This window comes from Eptesicus fuscus, chromosome 25, assembly GCF_027574615.1.
Source record: "Eptesicus fuscus isolate TK198812 chromosome 25, DD_ASM_mEF_20220401, whole genome shotgun sequence".
Classification (NCBI taxonomy): Eukaryota; Metazoa; Chordata; class Mammalia; order Chiroptera; family Vespertilionidae; genus Eptesicus; species Eptesicus fuscus.
The window spans coordinates 2,093,829-2,115,864 of NC_072497.1; the positions used below are offsets into that span (position 1 = coordinate 2,093,829).

Sequence of the window (22,036 nt, forward strand, 5' to 3'; positions counted from 1 at the left end):
GCACGCCCCCTACTGGGGATCGAGCCCACAACCCAGGCATGTGCCCTTGGCCGGAATCGAACCGGGGTCCCTTCAGTCCACAGGCTGACGCTCTAGCCACCGAGCCACACCAGCCAGGGCTTAGATATAAATTAAGGTCCATTAATATAAAGATCTCAATTTTCCCTAAATCTACAAATTCTTTTTTTTTCATTTTATTTATTTTTAATCTTCATCTGAGGATATATTTAGAAGAAGGCAGGCGGAAGGTGGAAGGGGGAAGGGGGAGAGGAGGAGAGGGGGATAAGGAGAGAAGAAGAGAGAAAGAGAGAGAGAGAGGAGAAAGATGAATGCGAGAGAGAAATATCAACCAGTTGCCTCCTGTACGCACCCCAACCAGGGCTTGAACCTACAACCTAGTGACTGGGAATAAACCTGCAATCTTTGGTTTCATGGGACGATGCTCTAAAGAGGAGCCTTCATCTATAAACTGTATTCAATTCACAGCACATATTGCCATTTTTCTCAGCCTACACTGGAGGTACAGAATTGGCTAGCGATGTTTTTTAAAAAAATCGCGCCACATCAAAAGGTTTCACCCGTAAGTTAACCCACCAGTAAAATTCAAACAAGAAAAAAAATTGCAGAAGTCAGAATTGAACATGGTCCAGAAGTCTCGCTGAGGGAAGGAAGCCCTGAAAAGTTTTGAGGCCCGACCGGCGAGGCTCAGGGTTTGAGCGTGGACCTATGAACCAGGAGGTCACGGTTAAATTCCCGGGTTACGGGCTCGATCCCCTGTGGGGGGCGTGCAGGAGGCGGCCGACACACGATTCTCTCTCATTGGTGTTTCTCTCTCTCTCTCTTCCCTCTCACTCTCTGAAATAAAATATATATATATTTCGCCCAGGCTGGTTTGGCTCAGTGGATAGAGTGTCGGCCTGTGGACTGAAAGGTCCCAGGTTCGATTCCGGTCAAGGGCACATGCCCAGGTTGTGGGCTCGATCCCCAGTGGGGGCGTGCAGGAGGCAGCCAATCAGTGATTCTCTCATCATTGATGTTTCTATCTCTCTTTCTCCCCCTCTCCTTTCCTCTCTGAAATCAATAAAAATATATATATTTTTTAAAAGAATGAGGGTGCACCCACATTCCTCTGTACCTCACCTGCTTTCAGCGCCTGGGTTTCCGGGGGAAGCGAGTCGAACGTCTGTGACCCCGAGCACATGAGCTTCTCCACCCTCTCGGATGTGATGTCCAGGGGGCTGGGGAGTTTCTGACACACCATGGCTGAGGTCTGTTGTTAAGGACTCAAACACCGGAGGAGAACACGCTCCAAGGACGAGACCACACGTGCACCAAATCCCGCGGCAACAAGGTATGAGCCCTGGCCAGCTGGAATGATGGGCGGCCTGCAGACGGAAGGGTCCCGGGTTCGATTCCGGTCAAGGGCACGTACCTCAGTTGCAGGTTCCTCCCCGGCCTGGGCCCTGGTCAGGGCGCGTGCAGGAGGCAACCGATACATGTGTTTTTCTCACATCGATGCTTCTCTCTGTCTCTCCCTCTCTCCCCCACTCTCCCTAAATATCAGTGGAAAAATATCCTCGGGCGAGGATCACAAAAAAAAAAAAAAAAGAGAGAGAAAGAGATTAAATTCATCTATAAAATTACTTCAGTTCATGTATGCCACTTTATAATGAAGTCTTTTTGGAATTAAGAATATAATAAGAAATATCAACACACTAAAGAAAATACGGTACAAAGTAAGACAGTGACCTAAAACTACTAAATTATCTACTTACTAGAAGCCTGGTGCACGAAATTTGTGCACAGGGGGAAGGGGGGGGTACCTCAGCCCTCCCTGCACCCTCTCCAATCTGGGACCCCTTCAGAGGTTGTCCGACTGCCGGTTTAGACCCCATCCCTGTGGGCCTAAATCGGCAGTCTGATATCCCTCTCACAATTTGGGATCGCTGGCTCCTAACTGCTTGCCTGCCTGGTTGCCCCTAACTGCTTCTGCCTGCCAGCCTGATCGCCCCCAACTGCCCTCCCCTGCTGGTCCGATAGTCCCCAAATGCCCTCCCCTGCCACCACCCGCCTCCTCTGTGCCATGCAGAGTCATGGGACCCCTAGGCCTCACTGCGCAGAGTGGCCGCCGGGCCCCGGCTCCACTGTGTGCGTGGCCATCTTGTGGCGGCCATCTTTGTGGCGGCCATCTTGTGACGTCACGCGCGAGGGCCACCTAGGCTTTTATTAACATAGATATGTAAATTTTCGTAAAAGAAAGAGTGTCTATTTTTACAGATTACTAAACAAAAGTAAAAAGGAGTATCTCCTTAGAAGAATGTACATTTAGACTGGTATTAGAATAAATACTAACTAGTATTAGTATAATAATTTTTAAATAGTTTCATAGAACACCAAGAAAAGAACACAGAAAGCTGAGTTTGGATTGGAGTGCATTATTTCCAGAGGATTTCTTGGTGGCCAATAACGCGCCCCCCCCCCCACCCAATTTTTTGTTTTTAAATATATTTCTTTATTGATTTCAGAGAGGAAGGGAGAAGGAGAGAGAGACAGAAACATCAACGATAAGAGAGAATCATTGATTGGCTGCCTCCTGCACGCGCCCCACTGGGGATCTAGCCTGCAACCCAGGCAATGTGCCCTTGGCCGGAATCGAACCTGGGACACTTCAGTCCGCAGGCTGACGCTCTATCCACTGAGCCAAGCCGGCTAGGGCACACCCCGTCCCCTCGCCCTCCCCCCCATTTTGTCAAAACGATGATTCCATTAAAAACCACGAAACTAAAGGATACCAAGCACAGCCTGGGAGATGGGCAGCCACTGGCTGCAGATGGCGCTGATCTGGACCTTCGGGTCCGAGTGCCGCGCCTCCCGGGCCCCGAGCTTCAGTCCTAAGGAGGTGACGATTTTGTCAATCTTTTCTTTGTCCCTGCAGCAAACACAAGAGTGGGGGTGGAAGGTCACACACAGGCGTGAAGGAGCGGCGAGGAAAGGGAGCCCACGTTATCCGACCCCATTTATTCCTCACGCATGGCTTTTGCTACCGGCAACTGAGAGAGACTGCAGGGCCTCCCGCCGCCGTGCGGGGTGCGCCGTCTCCACCCGTGCACCTGTGAAGGAGCCTCTCTCTAACCCTTGTCCTGCCGCACCAGACCACAGCCTGCTAAAACCTGAAGCACAGTAACCTCCATCCGTATAAAAAACTGCTGTTTGACACTCTCTGCTACTGTTAGAGAGTCCCTAGTCCTGTAAACTCTGCTATTATAAACTCTGTCACTTTAAGACAGTCTGTTATTCTGTAAAATGACTTTGTTTTTAGTTCAAATAACAGAAAAAGATAAACTTAACTGTCTCACCTTGCAAGCTAGCCATCCAATGTAATAGACCAGTGGTCGGCAAACCGCGGCTCGCGAGCCACACGCGGCTCTTTGGCTCCTTGAGTGTTCAAACGCCACTTCTTCAAAATGGACTCGCCCAGGCCGAAAACCGACTTCTGCGCATGGACCACGAAGTTTCAATCGCACTGTACGTGCGCACCAGCACGTGGTATTTTGTGGAAGAGCCACACTCAAGGGGCCAAAGAGCCGCATGTGGCTCACGAGCCGCTGTTTGCCGACCACTGTAATAGACTAATATAGACTAACTAGAGGCCCGTTGCACGAAGAGATTTGTGCAACAGGCCTTCCTTCCCTTGGCTTCCAGCACCGGTGTTCCTCTGGCACCCGGGACCCAGGCCTTCACTCCAGCCACCAGCCGCCATCTTGGTCTTCGTTGCAGACTCCGGAGTCTGCAGTCTTCGTCTTCGCTGCGGCCAGAGTGCCGCTCCTGTAGATCCCTTCGCCCCCCGCCCTCCCTCTCATAGCAGGCGTCCTGCCCTGACCGTCCACTCCGCGCCTGGAGCATCTGGGCAGCTGCCATCTTTGGCCTTCTGATTTGCATATTCCCTCCTGATTGGCTGGTGGGCGTAGTGGAGTGATGGTCAATTTGCATGTTTCTCTTTTATTAGTGTAGATACTGATAACAATTCCCATATTCTGATGCCAAGTACTAACGCATTATGTATTCAAGGTTACAACTGTCTGTAGCAATAACTCACACAGAGCCCTTTGTAATATCTGCAAACAAGGCGGCTCGAAAAGTATAAATACGGGAGACTTCCTCTATTTCGGGCTCAGAGATTTGGAAAGAGACACCTCCCTCTGGGCTGCGTGCAATAAACGACTCCTAATTAATTGGCTCATTAAGGCGTCTTGTACCTCATTTGCTGATTTACGACACAGCAAACCGACGGTGCCAGCGGGGGAAGCAGGGTAACAAATGCACGCTCACAAGGCGGGAACCCATCCCCGGAATAACCAAGACACTAAACTCGCTCAGGCAAGCTTTCTTGTGCACTTGTCCCGAGCATGTGTGTGTGTGTGCCCTGTGTCCACATCAATGTCTAGCTACGAGGCGCCTTTCTGCTGCCACGACTTGTAGGGAGCGGCTGTAGGGTTAAGCCTCGGACTGACCTGGGGCAGGGCCACAAACAGGTCCAGCGTGGAGGGCAGAGCCCTCCCAGCACAATGAAGCTTGACCTCATCGTCCTCCCTTGTTCCTAGGTAGCTGATGAACTTTGGGAGGTGCAGCAAGTGCTGCCGAGACAAGGCTTGAGTAAGAAATAGATTGGAAACTCGCAAGAACGTTGTAAGCATGCTGACCCCTCCCCTTGCTTTGCCTGGTGGGATCTGACGATAAAAAGTAAAACTTCGGCTGTCAGGCTGGGTCACTGCTTCCTCATCCAGGCACAGGGGTCCACCTGGCCCCAGTTGTATTCTCTTGGCTGTCTCCTTTAATCCTTCACTGCCCTCACCGCCCTCCTCAGGCTCACCCCTGGCCGTGCTGGCCGTGGCTCAATGACTATTTTATTTTAAACTGGGTTTTTAAAAATAAAGGCCCAGCCCTGGCCGGTTTGGCTCAGTGGATAGAGCGTCGGCCTGCAAACTGAAGGGTCCCAGGTTCGATTCCGGTCAAGGGCAAACACCCGGGGTGCAGGCTCCATCCCCAGTGTGGGGTGTGGCAGAGGCAACCGATCCATGATTCTCTCTCATCATGGATGTTTCTATCTCTTTCTCCCTCTCCTTTCCTCTATGAAATCAATAAAAATATGTTAAAAAGAAGTGGAACAACAAATTGAAATTTCTCTCTCTCTCAAATCAATCCTACATAATAAAAGCCTAGGTGGCCGTCACAAGATGGCCACCACAAGATGGCTGCATGCACAGCAGAGGCGGGGCCCGGCGACCGCTCTGCACGGTGAGGCTTGGGGGTCCCACGGCTCTGCGCAGCGCAAAGGAGGCAGGTCGCAGAAGGAGAAGGGCAGTTGTGGGCGATCGGGCCAGCAGGGGAGGGCAGTTGGGGGCCAACAGGTCGGCAGGGGAGCAGTTAGGTGTCAATCAGGCTGGCAGGGGAGCGGTTAGGGGCAATCAGGCAGGCAGGCAGGCGAGCGGTCAGGAGCCAGCGGTCCTGGATTGTGAGAAGCATCCCAGTTTGGAGAGGGTGCAGGCTGTGTTGAGGGACACCTCCCTCTCCCCCAACCCCCTGCCCCATGCACAAATTTCGTGCACCAGCCTCTAGTAAAATAATACAGGTCCAATGTTTCTCTCCATCCTTTCATCCCTTCCCCTTGGCCTCTATAACACATTTCTCTCCTGTCCCTCCTGCTTCGCTTCACTTGGGTCACATGTGCTCCATGAAATCGCCTCCCAGCCCTGCCATCAACTCATCTGTAAGAGCTCTCTCTCCTCACTTGCCCCGTCTCTCTCAGCTTCCCCAAGTAGGACTCATCCAATTGGAAACTGAGGCACGTTTTATCTGCCCAAAGCAAACAGCTTTACAAGTCTTACTTTTTCAAGACAGCGTCGTACAAACTCCATATATTTTCCAGGATTAACTGTACGAATAACGGCTTCTTTCCTTTCGCCTGTAATAAAGAATGAACACGCTTAGGTTTCTGAGTAGTTCATAGGGATCTTAAAAACTCATTCTTTACCTTTGTTGTTTATCCTCACCTGAGGATATTTTTCTCTTTCTTTTTTTTTTTTTTTAATGAGAACATGGAAGGGAGGGGGAAAGACAGGGAGAAACATCGATGTGAGAGTCACATCAATTCATCGCCTCCCACAGGCACCTCGACCAGGGCCAGGGATTGAGCCGGCAACCAAGGTATGTTGCCCTTGACCGGAATTGAACCCGGGACCCTTCAGTCCTCAGGTCGACATTCTGTCCACTGAGCCACACCAGCCAGGGCTTAGGACTCATTCTTGACATGTTTTATTACTGATACGCCTCATTTCTACTAGAAAATATTTACTCAAGCACAAAGTCGAGGAAAGGAGTTACAATAGCCCACCGTTCTCTTCCTGTGGGAACTATGAACTTCACCAATGGGACCACTTGGGGGACATGTCGCTGCGGCCATCAAAACACCACTGAGCACCCAGCAGAGAGTGAACACGTGACTGTGTGTGCAGGCCTCTCCAATGAGGCTAAAGGTTATTATTATTTTTTTTTTAAATATTTGTATTGATTTCAGAGAGGAAGGGAGAGAGAGAGAGAGAGAGAGAGAGAGAGAGAAACATCCATGATGAGAGAGAATCATGGATCGGCTGCCTCCGGCACGCCCCCTACTGCGGATCGAGCCCGCAACTTGGGCATGTGCCCTGACCTGGAATTGAACCGTGACCTCCTGGTTCCTAGGTTGACGTTCAACCATGGAGCCACGCCGGCCGGGCTGAAGGATATTCCTAAAATAATCAACTTCAAGGAAGAGGAAATTCAGAACAAAAAAACCTAGCATTTCTTTTATCAAACTATGCAAAATAATGCAACAGCCCCATGAGACGGATACACTTACACACACAATAAGATGGACCACACGCCGGGACCTCCTTTCTGAAGAGCTAGTGACAAGTTACTAAGAAGCTAGAGCCCCGGTGCACGGATTTGTGCACACTGAAAGTAAATTAATTAGACGGTGGCCGGCGGGGCGGGACTGGGCGAGATGGGCCAGACACACCCTGGAGCCAACCTCCCGCGGTCCCTCCAGGGCTGGCGCCACCTGGGGTGGAGCCGGCACTCAAAGGGCGTCTGTGGAGTGAGCGGAGTCCCTCCAGCAGGTGGGGTCCCTCGGCCAGGACTGTGGGGATCGGGCTGAAACCCGCAGTCCGACATCCTCTGAGGGGTCCTGGAGTGCGAGAGGGCACTCTGCAAAGTTGCTATCGTTCGGCAGCTCCTGCGTTGAGCATCTGCCCCCTGGTGGTCATTGCGCATCATAGCTACCGGTCGGACAGTTGCTTAGGCCTTTATATATAAAGATTAAGTCATTACCTTTGAAAGCTTGGTTTAAAAAAAAAATGTCACCATGAAGACAAAAGATGTATGCAAAGATGTCCCCTAGAGTTTTACTTATAAAAAACATCTGGAAATTAGAAACAGACACTATGTCCGATCCTAGGAGAGTGATTATATAAACGATGACGCGCTCGTAACACACGATGATGACAGGGCACTGAGGTGACAGGAACGGTCTCCAGGCTTTTCTTGGATGGTTTCGCATCATCGTCATACCCGGCCTCTGAGGCCCGTACGACTGCCTCCATTTCACAGATGGAAACACTGAGGCACAGGGCACAGCTGGCGAGCGCTGGAGCCGAGATTCAAACACCCAGTCAGGCTCTCATGCGCTTCCCCGCTCCCAGCACGGCCCCTCTTCAATACGCTGTTGATTAAAGGCCTTTCATGGCCCAGGGGAGATGCTCACACAGTGGGTATTTTTTTAATATATTTTATTGATTTTCTACAGAGAGGAAGGGAGAGGGATAGAGAGTTAGAAACCTCGATGGGAGAGAAACATCGATCAGCTGCCTCCTGCACACCCCCTACTTGGGATGTGCCCGCAACCAAGGCACATGCCCCTGACTGGAATCGAACCCGGGACGCCTCAGTCTGCAGACCGACGCTCTATCCACTGAGCCACACCGGTTAGGGCCACACGGTGGGGTTTTGTGCTTCATAATACCAAGCGAAAAAGGAGCTGCATTACATAGACTGTATAATCTCAGCTGAGGGATGGAGAGATCTAGTCAGAAAGAATACAAGAGCCCTGGCTGGTGTGTGGCTCAGTGGATATAGAGCGTTGGCCTGCGGACTGAAGGGTCCCGGGTTCGATTCCAGTCAAGGGCATGGACCTCGGTTGCAGGATCCTCCCTGGCCCGGGCCCTGGTCGGGGCGTGTGCAGGAGGCAACCCATCGATGTTTCTCTCCCATCGATGTTTCTCTCTGTCTCTCCCTCTCTCTCTCAAAAGCAATGGAAAAACATCCTCGGGGGAGGATGAACCAAGTAAAATAAAAGAAATGAAAACCACAGCACCAGCCGAGTGCTGACCTCGGGCTGTTTTCTTCCCTGTGCCCTGCTGAGTGCTTTCTAGAAAGAATGCATGTGTTCTTCAGTGAGAATCAATTCACGAAACCCTGAACTTGACATTGAGGAGAGAAGCTTCAGGAAAAGGGCCTTGCGGCCTGGGACTCGGCAGCCCTGCACCGCCACTGTCCACCCGCTCTCCCCTCAGCACGCACGGGGACTGGCATTGATAAGAGAAGGCCTCGGCTAAGGCAAGGATGTCGGAGGCAACACACAGAGGGGAGAGAGAGATGTCTGCTTATGGTGGAGGCAGCACACACGTGCAGGATGCGAAATATGTCTTCAAGCCCGGCCGGTGTGGCTCAGTGGTTGAGCGTCGGCCCATGAACCAGAAGGTCACGGGTTCGATTCTCGGTCAGAGCACATGCCTGGGTTGTGGGCTTGTGATCCCTAGTGCGGGGCGTGCAGGAGGCAGCCGATCCGTGACTGTCTCTCATCATGGATGTTTCTCTCTCTCCCTTTCCCTTCCTCTCTGAAATCAATAAAAAATATTTTTTTAAAATGTCTTCAAGTGACCAGGATCTGAGATTTTTCTCTAAAAAAAAAAGCAACTCATACAACTTAACAAAAGGAAGATAAACAATCCAATCAAAAAATGGGCAACAGACCTAAATATATACTTTTCGAAAGAAGACATAAGTAAGGTCAAGAGACATACGAAAACATGCTCAAAGTCTCTAATCATCCGAGAGATGCAAATCAAAACGACAATGCGGTGCCACCTCACACCTGTCAGAATGGCTATCATCAACAAATCAACAAACGCAAGTGCTGGTGAGGATGCAGAGAAAAAGGAACCCTCGTGCAGTGCTGGTGGGAATGCAGACTGGTGCAGCCACTGTGGAAAGCAGTATGGAGTTTCCTCAAAAAAACTAAAAATGGAACTCCCATTGGACCCAGTAATCTCACTCCTAGGAATCTATCCCAATAAACCAGAAACACCCATCAGAAAGGATATATGCACCCCTATGTTCATAGCAGCACCATTCACCACAGCTAAGATTTGGAAACAGCCTAAGTGCCCGTCAGCAGATGAGTGGATTAGAAAACTGTGGTCCGTCTACACAATGGAATACTACGCTGCGGTAAAAAAGAAGGAATTCCTACCATTTGCAGCAGCATGGATGGACCTGGAGAGCATTATGCTAAGTGAAATAAGCCAGTCAGAGAAAGAGAAATATCACATGATCTCACTCATTTGTGGAATATAATGAACAACATAAACTGATGAACAAAAACAGATCCAGAGACAGAGAAGCATCGATCAGACCATCAAACCTCAGAGGGAAGGCAGGGGAGGGTGAGGGTAAGGGGGAGAGATCAACCAAAGGACTTGTATGCATGCGTATAAGTCTAACCAATGGACACAGACACCAGGGGGGTGAGGGCATAAGTGGGGGGGGTGGGATGGGGGAGCAATGGGGGATAAGGACACATATGTAATACCTAAATCAATAAAGAAAAAATATATTAAAAAAAAAAGAAGTAATTCTTGGCTCCCTGTATGTGAGGCACTCTATTTAAGCAGTACTTGGATATAAGACTCACGCGCATAAACCAAATATATACAGTGACACATCCTCCAGGAGCTGCCCCCGTGAGTCAAAGCCGACTCACATCTATGTCACAGGTCAGGTCCCTAAGGGGAGGGACCAACATTCAAAAGAGAGTCCTGGCCGGTGTGGCTCAGTGGATAGAGCGTCGGCCTGCAGACCAAAGGGTCACGGGTTCGATTCCAGTCAAGGGCACGTACCTCGGTTACAGGCTCATCCCCAGCCCAGCCCGGGCCCTGATCAGGGCTCATGCAGGAGGCAACCCATCGATGTGTTTATCTCACACCGATATTTCTCTGTCTCTCCCTCTCTCTCCCACTCTCTCTAACAATGTCCTCGGGTGAGAATTAAAAACTATAGCAACAACAACAACAACAACAACAACAAAAAACAGCAACAGAAAGGACATACGCCCCATTACCTGATCCACCTTCATGATCTTCTTGGCTTTCATATTTATGTAATAATCCCCCCACAACGTTTTCAAAAGAACTTCCTTCTTTATGCCAATTTTCTGACTGTAGATTTGGGCAAAGTGCTCAATTCTGAAAAAAAAAAAAAAAGCAAGTGTTTGTGTTATTGGTAACACGGGTAAGAGTGACCACCGTGAACACTTGGGTTTTCCCTGCCGGGTACCGTTCTATTCAAAGTGCTTCGCATGCATCCCTCACTGCCATCTTTCCCCTCTCCCACGAGGCGGGCACTGTCTCCCCCCTTTACAGAAGGGACCAAGGAGCAGACACACGACACGGGTCACACGTGACGCTGGGATGCAAGCCGAGCCGTCTGGCTCCAGAGCCCGTGTCCCTGTCCCCGTCTCTCCACCTCCACATGAAGCAGAATCCATGCTATGGCTCCCTTTTTTGTGTTTAATCCTCATCCGAGGATACGTTCTTATGGATTTTATTGAGAGAGAGACAAAAGGAGGGGAGGAGGGAGGGAGGGAGGGAAGGAGGGAGGGAGGGAAGAAGGGAGGGAGAGAAGAGACAGAAACATCAATTGGTTGCCCTGAGTTGCTGCTACTTCAGGATGCAGTAAAAAGAGAACCGGTATTCCTTCTTTCAACTGTGGTGCATCTACAATTCTCTCAAAACATAAAGTTCCATTTAAAGTATCAGCTGTGTAGCCTGGTGTGGCTCAGTGGTTGAGCATCGACCTAGGAACCAGGAGGTCCCGGTTCAATTCCCGATCAGGGCACATGCCCAGGGTTGTGGGCTCGATCCCCAGCAGGGGGCGTGCAGGAGGCGGCCGATCCATGATTCTCTCTCCTCATGGATGTTTCTCTCTCTCTCCCTCTCCCTTCCTCTCTGCCATTAATGAAAATAAAAAATAAAACAAAATACATACACGGAGTGGCCAGATTATGATGATCTCTGAACACATAATAATCTGGCCACTCAGTGTATATCCTATATCATAAAAGGCTAATATGCAAATCATCAGAACGTTGGAACGACTGGCCGCTATGATGCACACTGACCACCAGGGGGCAGGCACCCAACGGAGGAGCTGATCCCTGGTGGTCAGTGTGCTCCCACGGGGGGAACGCCGCTTAGCCAGAAGCTAGGCTCATGGCTGGTGAGTGCAGCAGCGGTGGCGGGAACCTCTCCCACCTCTGTGGCAGCGCTAAGGACCCCTCAGGGGATGTCCAAGAGCGAGAGGGCGCAGGCTGGGATGAGGGACCCCCAGCCCAGGGCACAAATGTTGTGCACCGGGCCTCTGTGTGTGTGTGTGTGTGTGTGTGTGTGTGTGTGTGTGTGTGTACATATGTATATATGTATATGTATTAGAGGCCCGGTGCATGAATTCATGCATGGGTGGGGTCCGGCCAGCCTGGCCAGGGGGAGGGGACATGGGCGGTTGGCCGGCCTGCCTGCTGGTCGAACTCCTGGTCGAGGGGACAATTTGCATATTAGCCTTTTATTCTATAGGATATACACTGAGTGGCCGGATTATTATGCGTTCAGAGATCATCATCTGGCCACTCGGTGTGCATCAGCGGTGTCTGAGCCCCAGCGAGGTTGAATCTGCGGGGAACGCTCACCCGAAGCCCCAGCCGTCGATGGCGCTGGTGAAGACCACGTTGCCCTGGTCTGGGGAGAAGTAGAGGTGGGAGTCGTCCGTGTCCTCCAGGCCCGCGCTCCAGTCGTACACCTGCTCTGCCGGGTCGGACCCCGGGGTCCCGTGGGACTCGCTCTCTCTCTCCGCTCTCTCCTCTAGGACTTTGGAAGTAAAAAGAGTTCCCGTGAGCGCATTAATCTAGGAGAGATGGTGAAACGGCAGCGTGTCAATCGGGTGCTTGGCGCCCAGGGTGGGAGACCCCGTGACTAAGCAGTGGCTACGCCTAGAACCATCCGTCAGTCACTGTCTGGGCTCAGGCGAAGTTGGCATTGACAACGATAAATCATTCCGTGTTATCAACCGGTTCTTTCTGACCCAGCAGAGCTAGGCTGTAAGGCTTCTCAACGTCATTCTTTTTTTTTTAATATTTTACTGATTTTTTTTTACAGAGAGGAAGGGAGAGGGAAAGAGCCACGGTTTGCCACTCTGTTGACTAATGAGTTTGTTGACCACTGGGATAGAGGGTTAAAAACATCGATGAGAGAGAAACATCGATCAGCTGCCTCCTGCACACCCTCCTACTGTGGATGTGCCCACAACCAAGGCACATGCCCTTGACCGGAATCGAACCCGGGACCCTTCAGTCCGCAGGCCGACGCTCTATCCACTGAGCCACACCGGTTAGGGCTTCTGAACGTCGTTCTTGTGATGACTATTTTAATGCAAACACGAATGTGTCGTATCTTTTACCCGTTTTTCAGAACTGAGGCCTGGCGTCACCTGGAACTCAGGGCTCCCATGATCCCAGACTGCAGCCTTAGTCAGCCTCAGACCCAGACCCGGCCATGTCGCACATCAGCTACGTAACTGTAACCACTCTCCGCAGGCCCCGCTCCGACCTCTGACTCCCAACGATTTTCACTCCCAAGTCATCTTATTTCCGACCTCAGAGAGACGATGGGCGCTATTATTCAGAAATCCATGCCTGGCCGACGTAGCTCAGTGGTTGAGCATCAACCAATGAACCAGGAGGTCATGGTTCGATTCCCGGTCAGGGCACATGCCCGGGTTGCGGGCTCGATCCCCAGTGGGGGGCGTGCAGGAGGCAGCCAAACAATGATTCTCTCTTATCACTGATATTTCTCTCTCTCTCCCTCTCTCTCTACTACTTCCTTCCTCTCTTAAATTAATAAAAATATATTTTTTAAAACCCACACAAACCTCTGAAAAAGAAGTCCTGAAGTCTGTGTGTATTTGCTGGCCCTTCTCCTTCCCCTGCAGGCAGGAGTATTTCACCTGTCCCTGCCTGTTGGGAGCAGCTACAGGGTCAGGTCAAGCCTCGGACTGACCTGTGGCAGGGCCACATACAAGTCCCAGGGTGGAGGGCAGAGCCCTCCCAGCACAATGAAGCTGGACCTTCTAGTCCTCCCTTGTTCCTAGGTAGCTGATGGGCTGTGGGAGGGGCAGCAAGTGCTGCCGAAACAGGGCTTGAGTCACGAAATAGATTGGAAACTCGCAAGAACGTTGTAAGCATGCTGACCCCTCCCCTTGCTTTGCCTGGTGGGATCGGACGATAAAAAATAAAGCTTCGGCTGTCAGGCTGGGTCACTGTGTCCTCATCCAGGCACAGTGGTCCACCTGGCCCCAGCTGTATTCTCTTGTCTGTCTCCTTTAATCCTTCACCGCCCTCCTCAGGCTCACCCCTGGCCGTACTGTCTCTACAGGGAACTGGATCTACTGGCCTATTCCTGCTCACTGCTCTGCGTTCGACACGCCCTGCCTTTAGCAAGTGCTCTCCAGCGGGTCTCACAACGGTGAAGAAAGATTCAACCCTGGCCAGTGTCGCTCAGTGGATAGAGCGTCGGCCTGCGGACTAAAGGGTCCCAGGTTCGATTCTGGTCAAGGGCATGTACCTTGGTTGCGGGCACATCCCCAGTCGGGGGTGTGCAGGAGGCAGCTGATGGATGTTTCTCTCTCATCGATGTTTCTAACTCTCTATCCCTCTCCCTTCCTCTCTGTAAAAAATCAATAAAAATACTAAAAAAAAAAAAAAAAAGAAGAAAGTTCCAACCTGCCTGCCTGGCACCCACGGTTCTGAGCCCTGTGATCCGCTCTACTCCCCCCTCATTGCTGCGTGACGTCATTGAACTCTTCACTGTAACCATCCGCAGCTGTTTGAATAAAGCTCTGCACTAGGCTCTTTCTTGCCTTTAGACTGTCCGTCTCATTCCTTCTCTTTCGACGCCCCTGCCACACCTCCCTCCCTGGTGCACACTCTCTTTCTTACATCCCAAGGCTTCTGTGGTGAAACTTTTCCGAACCTCTCTTCCCTAGGGACCCGATCTGGGCGAGGCGACCCTCGCCTGTGCTCTCAGATCACACCAGCGCTCATCTCATCGATCTCCCCATAGCCCTTGTACCTGTCCGTCTGCCCTCCACACCGGGAGACCTCGGAGAATAGGGACTCTGACCAGTCTGTCATTGCATTCACCATCCCTAGCATCCAAGAATTCATTTGTTCAACATCTATACATATAAAAGCCTAAGCGACTGTTCGACTGGTAGCTATGATGCACACTGACCACCAGGGGCAGACGCTCAATGCACAGAATCGTGCACCAGTGGGGTCCCTCAGCCTGGCCTGCAGGGATCAGGCCGAAACCAGCAGTCCGACATTCCCCAAGGGGCCCCGGATTGCGAGAGGGCGCAGGCCAGGCCGAGAGACCCCACCAGTGCACGAATCTGTGCACCAGGCCTCTAGCCTATAATAATAAAACCGTAATATGCTAATTAGACCGGACGTCCTTCCGGAAGAAGCCGGGGCTGCGAGGGAAGCCTGGGTCCCAGGTGCCAGAAGGAAGCCGGTGCCGGCAGCCGGGGGAAGGAAGGCCTATTCTTGCACGAATTTCATGCAGCGGGCCTCTCGTAATAACTACATAAAGTCTGATGAATAAAATGAATGAGTGCTTGAGTACCATTTCTTCCCAACACAGCTCATCACAAAACTACACAGCCTCTTAACATTGCCTCCCGATGGAACCAGAACTACAAGATTTCAAACAAGACAGCATTAAACCTACTGTCCCAGCCTCATGCGCAAGGACGCTTCCAGCGGGCAGGAGCCCCAGGAGGAGGCGTGGGGTGCTGCCTCTGCTGTAGTATGATGATTCCAGCACATGTGACTCGTAAGGGGGAAAGTGAGGAAATTCTAAGGAAGTGAATGTCCCAGAGCCGCGCCTCAGACTCCACACAGCAACGTCCTTACGACTCTTCTTCGAGCCCTGAACTTTAAGTTACCGCAGTATAAAGAATGCAGTACCTGTTCTAAGATGTTCTTGAGGTGGGAATAGGCCTCCTGCGGGGTGAACTTCAGCTCCACGATCAGGCGATCGATCTTATTGATCACCAGCACGGGCCGGATGTTTTCGAGCCAGGCTTGGCGCAGAACTGCCTGCGTCTGATGGAAACAGAAAGGAGAACGGAAAACTCGTGATGGGAACTAAATAAAGCACATTAAAGGAACCTTGATTAACAATCAGCTCATTCCGCCCTGACGGGTTTGGCTCAGTGGGTAGAGCGACGGCCTACGGACTGAAGGGTCCCGGGTTCGATTCCAGTCAAGGGCACATGCCCGGGTTGTGGGCTGGATCCCCAGTAGGGGGCGTGCAGGAGGCAGCCGATCAGTGATTCTCTGTCATCATTGGTGTTTTTCTCTCTCTCTCTCCTCTCCCTTACTCCCTGAAATCAATACAAATATGTTCTTTAAAGAAATAATAACCAGCCCTGACCGGTTTGGCTCAGTGGATAGAGTATCGGCCTGTGAACTGAAGGGTCCCAGGTTCGATTCCGGTCAAGGGCATGTACCTTGGTTGCCGGCACATCCCCAGTAGGGGGTGTGCAGGAGGCAGCTGGTGGATGTTTCTCTCTCATCGATGTTTCTAACTCTCCCTCTCCCTTTCTCTCTGTAAAAAAATAAATAAAAAAATTTTTAAAAATCTCTTTAAAGAAAAATAATAATAACCAGCTCATTTCCATACTCCTTTATAACTCAGACTATGCCAGTCAGATACAGGTGGTCACTAGACATTCAGTGTAGAACACATAAGCAAAGAAGTACAGACTAGAAATCATCCTTAATTTCATGGAACTGGCCATTTACTTGAGGAGGATAAAAGAAACTGGGTCAAAAACAGTGAAGAGCCCAACTGCCCGGCGTGGCTCAGTGGTTTAGCATCAACCTATGAACCTGGAGGTCAGGGTTCAATTCCCAGTCAGGGCACATGCCCGGGGGTGTGGGCTGGATCCCCAGTAGGGGGCGTGCACGAGGCAGCCGATCCATGATTCTCTCTCATCACTGACGTTTCTCTCTCTCTCGCTCCCTCTCCCTTACTTTCTGAAATCAATAAAAATACATTTTAAAAAAAAAAGAATCTAAAGTCATCCTCAAAACTTAGGTGAGGTAACTTTATCAGAGACTGCAATGTTATCAAATGTAAAATGTAAAATCAGTGATTGTTAGTGAAATATCTTTCTTTTTTTAAAAAATATACACTGAGTGGCCAGATTATCATGATCTCTGAACACATAATAATCTGGCCAGCCCTAGCCGGCTTGGCTCAGTGGATAGAGTGTCAGCCTGTGGACTGAAGGGTCCCAGGTTTGATTCCGGCCAAGGGCACATGCCTGGGTTGCAGGCTCGATCCCCAGTGGGGGGCGTGCAGGAGGCAGCCAATCAATGATTCTCTCTCATCACTGAAGTTTCTATCTCTCTCTCCTTCTCCCTTACTCTCTGAAATCAATAAAGAAATATATATTTAAAAAAATAATCTGGCCACTCAGTGTGTGTGTGTGTGTGTGTGTGTATGTGTGTGTATGTGTGTGTATACATATATACATATATGTGTATGTATGTGTGTGTGTGTGTGTGTATATATATTTGAGGCCCGGTGCATGATATTCATGCGTGTGTGTGTGTGTATATATTTGAGGCCCGGTGCATGAATTCGTGCATGGGTGGGGTCCAGCCTGCCTGCTGGTCAAACTCCTGGTCGAGGGGACAATTTGCATATTAGCCTTTTATTCTGTAGGATATACACTGAGTGGCCAGATGATTATGCATTCAGAGATCATAATAATCTGGCCACTCAGTGTATTTTTATTATTAATTTCAGAGAGGAAGGGAGAGGGAGAGAGAGACAGAAACATCAATGATGAGATTCATTGATTGGCTGCCTCCTGCACGCCCCCTACTGGGGATCGATCCTGCAACCCAGGCATGTGCGCTTGGCTGGAATTGAACCCGGGACCCTTCAGTCCGCAGGCCGACACTCTATCCACGGAGCCAAACCAGCCAGGGCTGTCAGTGAAATGTGTACGTGCACACGGCCATCAACAGTCAGTTCCTCTCCCCACCTTCCCTCACCGGTTACATATTTCCACACCACAGCCCACTACCTGTGGGCAGACTCCTTCCACGGCATCGACCACGATGATGCACCCGTCGCAAATGCGCACCGCCGTGGACACCTCGGAGGAGAAGTCCACGTGTCCCGGAGAGTCTATGAGGTTGATCAGGTACTCCTCGTCACCTGGAATGGAATGCGAGGACGGACGCTGTCAGCCGTGCAGGTATACACACACTGCCTCGGGCGCTCCAGAGGAAGAGAGCTCTGGAGATGCTGTCAGGCTACAGAAGACAAAGGCTCCAACTGCAGCTGTCAGTCCAATCAAGAATTCCAGTGGATGAAACTACTGACTCAAAATAGTGTCTAAGTAAAATATTCGAACTTGCCCTGGCTGGGTTGTTCAGTGGTTAGAGTGTCAGCCATGGGACCAAAGGGTGGTGAGTTCATTTTTATTTTTTTTAAATACATCTTTACTAGAGGGCCGGTGCACAAATTTGTGCACGGGTGGGGTCCCTCGGCCTGGCTGGCGATTGGGCCGATCAGGGCCATCTTGCCCAATCCTGACCGGGGTGATGGGGGCTGGCTCCCGGGGTGGTACCGCGGGAGGTTGGCCAGCCGGGGAGGTACTGCGGGACGGCTCCAGGGCGTGTCCGGCCCATCTTGCCCAGTCCTGATCGGCCGGACCCCAGCAGCAAGCTAACCTACCGGTTGAAGCGTCTGCCACCTGGTGGTCAGTGTGTCATAGCGACTGGTGGAACAGTCGAACGAACAGTCGAATGAAGGGTCCGACACTTAGCATATTATGCTTTTATTATATAGGACTGATTTCAGAGAGGAAGGGAAAGGGAGAGAGAAACATCAATGAGAGAGAATCATTAATCGGCTGCCTCCTATACACCCCCTACTGGGGATGGAGCCCACAACCCGGGCATGTGCCCTGACCGGGAATCGAACATGGGACCCTTCGGTCTGCAGGCCAACGCTCTATCCACTGAGCCAAACCGGCTCGGGTGGGTTGTGGGTTTAATTCCCAGTCGAGGGCACACACCTAGGTTGCAAATTCTTCACGTACCCAACTTTCAGGAGGCAACCAATCAATGCGACTCTCTCACATCAATGTTTCCTTCTCTCTCTCTCCCTCCCTCCTCTAAAAAAATAAAAATAAAATAAAATAAAATATTCAGACTTTATTATTCTAATAGTTACCACTTACTTAGCATCCTGTGAGCCGGGCACTGTGCTAAGTAAACAAATTTAATGTGCTGATCACACATTATTGAACCCTCACGATAACCCTCTTAGATACATATGACTATACCCATTTCACAGATGAGGAAGTTGAGACTATGAAAGGACCGATGCCTGAGAGGGAAGGTTGTTCAAAGGCGCCAAAACGGGAAATGCCGACTTCCGAAGGCACAGAGCAGTTGGCCAACGACTTCCCTACAAAACCCCAGAGAGCGGGCGCCAATCTGCTCAGTCAAGAGTTAGAGTCAATCCTACAAAAACTTAAGGAGTGACTGCGCCGTGCCAAGCCGTGCGCTAAGGGCTCTCACGTGGAGTGTCCCCTCCAGTCCTCACGGCAAACACGAGCATCACGCTCACGGCAGGGCGACCACACGTGCCACGTCAGCTGGCAGTGCCACATCCCACTAAGCTGACATCGGGCCCGGGAAACGCGGCGCACCCGGCCCCGCCCCCAGGTTACAGAGACTGAACGTTAAAACGTAAGTAAACCATGAACAAAAATGGTTAACTCCTCAGAATTCTAACCTTATTCCCCATTTACTGCTAATCCCATGTAATAAAAGGCTAATGTGCACAGCGACCGAACGGCAGAATGACCGGTCGCCATGATGCGCACTGACCACCAGGGAGCAGACGCTCACCGCAGGAGCTGCCCCCTGGTGGTCAGTGCGCTCCCACAGGGGGAGCACCGCTCAGCTAGAAGCCGGGCTCACGGCTGGCGAGCGCAGTGGTGGTGGTGGGGGCCTCTCCTGCCTCCGCGACAGTGCTAAGGATGTCCGACTGACGGCTTAGACCCGCTCCCACCTAAGCTGTCAGTTGGATATCCCCCAGGGGGCTCCCGGACTGTGAGAGGGTGCAAGCCAGGCTGAGGGACCCCCCTTCCCCAAGTGCATGAATTTTGTGCACCGGGCCTCTAGTTTGACATAATGCTCTTTCAAAGGTAAAATAATTATGTGAATGCTCTAACACCCCCATAGATACTAGACTTTCGCTCCTTCTCTTAACTCTGCCTTTCAACCTCGGTGGGCTCGACACCCCAGGGCTGAATATGTTAAGTTATGGGGTGCATAGAGGGCTTTCCCCAGGGGGACTTTAGCAGCACGATGACGTGACTTGTGCCCTAATAATGATAAGGTAACAAGAACCAAGGCCAGACCTGGCATCCGTGGTCGGCAAACTCATAGTCAACAGAGCCAAATATCTACAGGACAACGACTGAAATTTCTTTGGAGAGCCAAATTTTTTAAACTTAAACTTCTTCTAACGCCACTTCTTCAACATAGACTCGCCCAGGCCGTGGTGTTTTGTGGAAGAGCCACACTCAAGGGGCCAAAGAGCCACAGTTTGTCGACCACAGTTCTAAGCATTTTACAGACACTAGTTCATGTCGACCTACAACCACCCTTTGTGGTGGCTGCTACCATTAGGCCAGTTTTATGAAGCGGGACACGAGGACACAGGAAGTTAAATGTTTGCCCTAACCCATTTGGCTCAGCTGGTAGAGCGTCGGCCTGCGGACTCAAGGGTCCCGGGTTCGATTCCGGTCAAGGGCATGGACCTTGGTTGCGGGCACATCCCCAGTGGGGGGAGTGCAGGAGGCAGCTGATCGATGTTTCTCTCTCATCGATGTTTCTAACTCTCTATCCCTCTTCCTTCCTCTCTGTACAAAATCAATAAAAATAGATTTCTAAAAAATTTTAAAAAAGAAAGTTGAATGTTTTTCTGCAGGACACGTGCCTAGAACCCGACTCCGAGGTTCACCGCCTAAGATCAAACACTGCAGAATGGCAGCATGGGAGCTCGAACCCATCTAACCCCAAAGACGTACGCTCGGCCACGCTACTCAAGATGGCATGCGTGTCATCTAAGGAGCCCAGACTCCGCTGGGGAGCGGGGGGCGGAACACTAGGCGAAGGACCCCGAAGGGCGCGGGGGCCGTGAGAAGAAATGGCTGTCCTGGGCCTGTCGCACTGACCCATCCCCCACAGCTTCCTTCCCTCGCCAGCACGGTTTCTGCCTGGCGCTCTCTGATGCTGAGACGGCAGCCCAGCACCCCCTCACTGAAGAGCGTAGGGTTGCCACCATCACGTGGCATCGTATGAGCTGCCCGTCACTGACGCATCTTTGTCTGTGGCCTGTGATTACGCGGAAGGCCCGGAAGAACCCGCTGTGCCACATTCTGGGAAGACCAGGCTGAGGTGAAGGGGGAGCATGGAAAGCAATTAACGAGAGCTCTAAGAGGACGTGAGAGTCAGATCTGCCTTCCGGCGATCCAGAGGCCCGAGATAGGTGACTGGGGAGCCGGCGTACAAGCTCTCAAGTCGGCCCTGAGGTTGGAGAACCAGTTAGCCAAGTGCTGCCAGACCCGAACAGCATCGCTTCTGCCAACAATGACACTACAGGCAGTCCTCGGGTTACGTCGGACTCCATGTACATCGTCTCGTGGTTACGTCGCCATCTCCCATCCTATCTAATAAAAGAGAAACATACAAATTGACCCTACCTCTGCTACGCCTACAAGCCACACCTACCACCCAATCAGGAGCGAGTATGCAAATTAACCCAACCAAGAAGGCGGTTAATTTGCATTTCCAGGCACAGAGCGAAGACTGAAGACAGCATACAAGGAAGCCAAGTGCTGCAGAAGGGAGCGAAGCTGCGGAGAAGCAAGCGGGGCGGCGGAGACGGCCGCAGGAAGCCCTATTCTTACAGGAATCTTCCTGCAACAGGCCTCTAGTTTATTTATAAAAGAAAAAAAAAGTTCCGTCATTTCGACGTAGGTGTTTCATGTTTATTATTATCTATTTACCACAAATAAAGGTCAGGAATTGTTATCTTTTAAATTTTTCTTACTGTTTCCCTTCATTACTGCTGTGTATGTGCTCCACGTGAGTGACGTAGGTGCTCATGTAGGCGGGTTCCGACGTATGGCGAAAATCACGTTACGTCGCGCCATAGGAACAGATCTCCGACATAACCCGAGGACCTACTGTCTTGTCTTACGCTTCCTGGGAAACCCCTGGATGAACAGGAGAGTAACACAGACCACCTGCAATGCCAGCCTATGTATGGTCAGGAATTAGAAAAGCAGGCCCAGCAGGAGGGAGACGCACTGGGAAAGCCTGCGGGAGAGGTAGGCAGGTAGGCCCAGCACCTGAGGGCGACAGAGCAAGTCTTCCCAATCAGCTACCTAAGAATGTTCGTCTTCTGTAGCTACAAGATAAACTCGATCTCAAACTGCTGCTATGATAAAAGCCCAACAGGGCAGGCCATCGAGGCTGTCTGGTCCCTTTAGCCAGGCGGCCCCT

At 51.1% G+C, this 22,036-nt stretch overlaps 1 protein-coding gene across 1 annotated transcript in view; it reads right to left on the bottom strand.

The window, feature by feature from the left end:
* Nucleotides 1-22,036, bottom strand: part of EFL1 (elongation factor like GTPase 1) — an 87,849-nt gene that overhangs the window by 53,819 nt on the left and 11,994 nt on the right. Inside the window, exons 5-11 of the mRNA XM_054713346.1 lie at nucleotides 17,530-17,663; nucleotides 15,395-15,532; nucleotides 12,059-12,273; nucleotides 10,436-10,559; nucleotides 5,886-5,962; nucleotides 2,793-2,929; nucleotides 1,141-1,263 (exon numbers count right to left, since the gene is read on the bottom strand). Of these exons, the coding sequence (XP_054569321.1) occupies nucleotides 1,141-1,263; nucleotides 2,793-2,929; nucleotides 5,886-5,962; nucleotides 10,436-10,559; nucleotides 12,059-12,273; nucleotides 15,395-15,532; nucleotides 17,530-17,663 (948 nt within the window). The remainder of the gene's footprint in view (nucleotides 1-1,140; nucleotides 1,264-2,792; nucleotides 2,930-5,885; nucleotides 5,963-10,435; nucleotides 10,560-12,058; nucleotides 12,274-15,394; nucleotides 15,533-17,529; nucleotides 17,664-22,036) is intronic.